Here is a 4,871-nt window from a genome sequence, read left to right as displayed (position 1 = left end):
AAAACACAAACCGAAACTGACAGTACAAAGCTTCAAGCTTCGTTTTGTGTTTTATTGAACGCTCCTGAAGAAGCTGTAAAGCGAAACGTTGAGTGTTTAATTAAATAAAGACAACATTTTGGTGTTATAGGGTCGTTTATTTCTAGTGTTAATATGTCTTCTATACATCAGTATGCACTACAGAAATTAAATATTATTATTATTATTGATTAGATACAGTTACAAAAGCAAATAATACTGTCTGATAATCATTGTTTATGGTGGAATTGTTAGGCCTAATCTCCATTTTTCTTAAAGCTTAGTAAAATACGATCGTATCCTAGTAAATAAACACTTCAGAATAATAGAGCAGGAAATAGATCCTGTAGTCATAGCAACGTTTGCGCTATATACTTTTTGGAGGAAATCAGATAAAAAAATAAAGTTCCATTCTTACGCAGTCTTAAGTAGCTTTTAAAGGCTTAAAATCCTGTTATCAAAGGCTTTAGTCTGTTTGTGTGAGTGTGTTTTTTATCTATCTGTTGGTTTAGTATAAAGATAAGTTCGTGCTAATATACAAACATCCGATATAACGTGACATAGAACACAGATAAGGTTGCAGGAAAACGTGGCGCGTGGTTGTACACAACAAACGAAGAATATGTTCAGCTTAAAGAAACGAGATATGTTATTAAGAAAAAAACTCTTTGCTTTCTTCTTCACAAGTTACTGTTGAAAAATAAGATAAACCAATAAAGCATTGGGCTGGAAGGATATACATGTAAATATATAGGTAACATTACGGAAGTCTTCCAAATATATTGTGCATATGTATATATAATGGGAAAAGATAAACTTAGTCCCTCGACTGTACTGGTCAGTGGTCTTAGAAGTGAATGAACTACCAGAACTACTGGTAGTAAAGAAGCTATTAATCAGAACAATACTGTGTTCGAGCAACATTAGAGGTATACGTAATACTGTTTTAACAGTTATTCTGTGATAAAATAGGTTACTGATATTAACACATGTTTATCAACTACCGAAGTTAATAAAACAGTCACCACTACCGAAAAGTTGATAAATCAGTTATGACTTATAGAGTAATATTAACTTTAGTTATTGTTTGATCGGTGACAAAAGTTAATTCAATCCTAACTTTTAACTTGAAACAATCAATCAAACTAAAAAATCAGCTTATACTAACTCATTCTAATTACTGCCTAGTACATATGTTATATCCGGGTCTTACATTAGGTTAATTTCTTTAATGTCATTGTGATCGTAAAACGTGTCTTGCAACAAAAGTAAAAGGACTCCAAAGAAGCGTGTTTATGTAGAAGATGCTTATTTGTAAACGCGACAATAAAATCAACTTACCATCGGTGTGGACAGTAGAGATGTAGGTCCAGTTGTGCCACTTCACGATATCCACAAGCACCTGAGCCTGAAAAAGGTCACTGGGTACTACACGCAGGAAATATTTGTAGAAACTTCTCTCAGAGAGATCCGTACTGGTAGCAGAATACCCAATTTGAGGGATGCTAAACAGCTGTAATAAGTTTTGTACCTGGATGGTCACTGTACTAGAACCCGGGCCTATCACTCCCACAATGTTTTTCAACTCTGGCTTAGGACAGTTAGGGTTAACTGATGTTATTGCACTATCCATATCGTTCTTGGCCTTTTTGCTGCTGGCCGAGATTGTGTCCCGGATGAACTCTATGCTTTGTTCTAGAGCAATCGGAGAATACCAACAAGAATCACGGATTTCTATCCCTAAAGTACTATTTGGTAAAAGTGTTTTGTTCTTGTTAATCTCGTCTATAGCCTGAAACGCAGCTTCGACCCGCTGGATCCCGTAAGCTTCCCTGACGTCCCCACATGTACGGGTTTGAGCTTGCTTCTGTCCTGGAGAGTGGTGAACGGAGAATAAAGCTCCAACTATTATGTCACCTTTAATGGTGGCAATGTGCCTTGTTTGAGAGGTTCCTACAGTGGACGAAACCATTACACAAACTATTAACACAAGAAGCTGCAGTGGGTCACCCATCTTGTACTCACTCCCTCATTCGTGTCATTCTGCTTTTATTTCTTCAAAAAAAAAAAGACGCTTTGTTTCTACCCTTCAGTGTTTAGTGCTAGAAATAACGTCAGATATGGATGTGTGGACCCATAAATCCTGTCATAAGTCTGGAGCAACCATCAACTAAAAAGGACGATTCTCGTCTACCACCTGGAAAAATAAAAGTCGTATTGAAATTAGGTTTTTAAATAAAGTTAAATTAATTTCACGTTAAGCCAACAAAAAACTACATCTGAAAAACCACGTATAACAATTCAGTCATTTCATATTACGAAACAGCCAGCTCTAAAATCTTGTCAGTTCTTAATACTTACTCATTTGCAAGTGATGCAAAAGATTGTAACGAAATAAATTATAAACTAAAAACTGGATTCTATAACGAAGCATCATCACGAATAACATAATCTAAAGTGACTTTTATCATCAATATTTGGCCTAATAAAAAACTTAGTTAACTGACTTTTCACACGTAATTTATCGACTTAAAATAATACTGAATGCTTTATATCTTAATTAACATTCTTACATACAACTTTAAGAGTTCACACTATGACGTATCTTACCACGTGACGCTCGTCAGCTAATTGCAGATTCAGTGTTTTTAGGCAAATATTAAACATTCATCTTTCGTAATAAAACATCTGCTATGATGTCTTGATAGAAAACTGTCGGTGTTACAGTTTTTTGTAAATAGCCACGCACTTGTTTCACGCTACAAAGTGTTCTATTACCACCCACAACACAGGAAGAGCTTATAGAACTAACAACCGAATACGTCACTACTGGCGGTTACAGGGAAATTAACTCATACAGGAAGGAAGGGCAAAACATATTCGTGAACGAACAATGTCCTAATACACTGGCCAGGACCCTAATCTTCATCTCTAGGGGAATACCACAGTGAATTGGATAGTTTTCACACTTGATTTTCTAAATTAACAACTTAACACACACATTCATATCTTAGGTAATAAAAGCAGTTTGTACTGAAACTAACAAAACTCGTATTTTCTCTTTGCACAAAGAGTAGTTTTTTAATTAATAGTTTCAACTTTACTGAGTTGAAATTCTAGTAGACTACCATTGATTTAGACTCACTATGAAGGTCATTCTCTCATTTAGGAGAATTTATGTATCCCCTCGGGAGGCGATGACTTGTCTAGGCACGTTTCTTTTCTTTCACTTACAAACTGGGCCAGTATCAGCCTATATCATTATACAGATAGGGCACAATGACTGTTTAGTCTGTCTCTTCATCCATTTTGTTATATAAAACGTCAATTAAGAAAAATAATGTTCATACTGTGAGTCCCCATGAAATTGTGAGGGCTAGAACAAAAGCTGTGAAGGCCATGAAAATTCGGTCTTGTAGCAATGTGATTAGCATTACAATCAACGCCAAACCAATAAAAGTTATTATATATTCTGTTTCTTTGAAACGCGGACCTGTTTCAAAGCTCTTGTTTGGGTTTGGTGAAAACATGTTACTGAAAGAGAATGTCGTGTCACAGAAGTTTGTGCTCAAAGCGCGGACCTGTTTCAAAGCTCTTGTTTGGGTTTGGTGAAAACATGTTCCTCGAAACACTCTCTTCTTTTTACCTTGTTCACTGATGATTTATCTTTTCCTCAGATTCCTTTTAATTATATTACCATTGACCAAAATATTTACGATATTGCATGTTTGATATCTTGAAGTACAGTTCTTGCTCTCAGTAAACATGTTGTTTATTTGTTGTTAAGCGCAAAACTGCACAATTGGATTATTTGTGCTGTACATTACAAAAAAGCTATTTCAGTTCTTAAAAATATGCCCATCAGTGGCCCAGCGGTATTTCTGCGGGCTTATAAGTCTAGAAACCTGGGTTTCGATACCTGTGGTGGGCAGAGCACAGATAGCCCATTGTGTAACTTTATGCTTAACTTCAAACAACAATCTTAATAACATTAATATTTAAATTTATAATAAAATATGTCAACTCTGTTAAAAATTTCACTATAATCTGTGACAAAAAGTGAAAGTCACATAAATATACTAATTATTCATCGAACAAAAAAGCTGACTCAGAATTAAGATGTTTAAGAAAGTTTTATGAAAACAAGGAGCATCTTTAAGTTGAAACTGTAATTGAAATGTAATTTCTTTTTGAACATGAATGTTTCACTTGATCAAAGAATAACACCTAAAGCACTCTCATTATTTAAACAAATAACTTTATATTTTATGGTTACTTTTTAGACCCTTTTTATTAGCTAGAATATTATACAGTAATATTTAAACTATTTTATTTTAAAGCATGTGACAAAAATTGAATATACAAAATCAATATGCTTAATTCTCCTTTTTATGATATATCTTTCTAATGAAATTGATATTATTTTATCTATTTTTTACGGGCTCGGCATGGCCAGGTGGTCAGGGCGTTCAACTCATAATCTGCGGGTTTCCCTTAAACTTCTTTAAATTAACTTCATCTACCACATCGAAGGCAACCCGTTAGAAAAATGAAGCTGTCTTAACTAAAGATGACTCCTACTCTGACAAGATGGATATTTGTGTCCTCTAGTCTTACCTTAAATAGGCCCGGCATGGCCATATGGTTAGTGCGCTCGACTTGCAATTTGAGGGTCGCGGGTTCGAATCCCCGTCACATGCTCGCCCTTTCAGCCGTGGGGACGTTATAATGTGACGGTCAATCCCACTATTCGTTGGTAAAAAAGTAGCCCAAGAGTTGGCGGTGGGTGGCGATGACTAGCTGCCTTACACTGCTAAATTAGAGACTGCAAGCGCAGATAGCCCTCGTGTAGC

At 35.5% G+C, this 4,871-nt stretch overlaps 1 protein-coding gene across 1 annotated transcript in view; it reads right to left on the bottom strand.

Moving 5' to 3' along the window:
* LOC106469526 (metabotropic glutamate receptor 1-like) overlaps positions 1 to 4,871 on the bottom strand; it is a 95,649-nt gene that overhangs the window by 27,996 nt on the left and 62,782 nt on the right. The window contains exon 2 of the mRNA XM_013930025.2: positions 1,360 to 2,215. Coding sequence (XP_013785479.2) covers positions 1,360 to 2,032 — 673 coding nt within the window. The 5' untranslated portion in view covers positions 2,033 to 2,215. The remainder of the gene's footprint in view (positions 1 to 1,359; positions 2,216 to 4,871) is intronic.

Source organism: Limulus polyphemus, unplaced genomic scaffold (genome assembly GCF_000517525.1).
Source record: "Limulus polyphemus unplaced genomic scaffold, Limulus_polyphemus-2.1.2 Scaffold3529, whole genome shotgun sequence".
NCBI classification, from domain to species: Eukaryota; Metazoa; Arthropoda; class Merostomata; order Xiphosura; family Limulidae; genus Limulus; species Limulus polyphemus.
The sequence above is the reverse complement of the archived record's forward strand: the minus strand, read 5'-3'. Positions and strand labels throughout refer to the sequence as shown.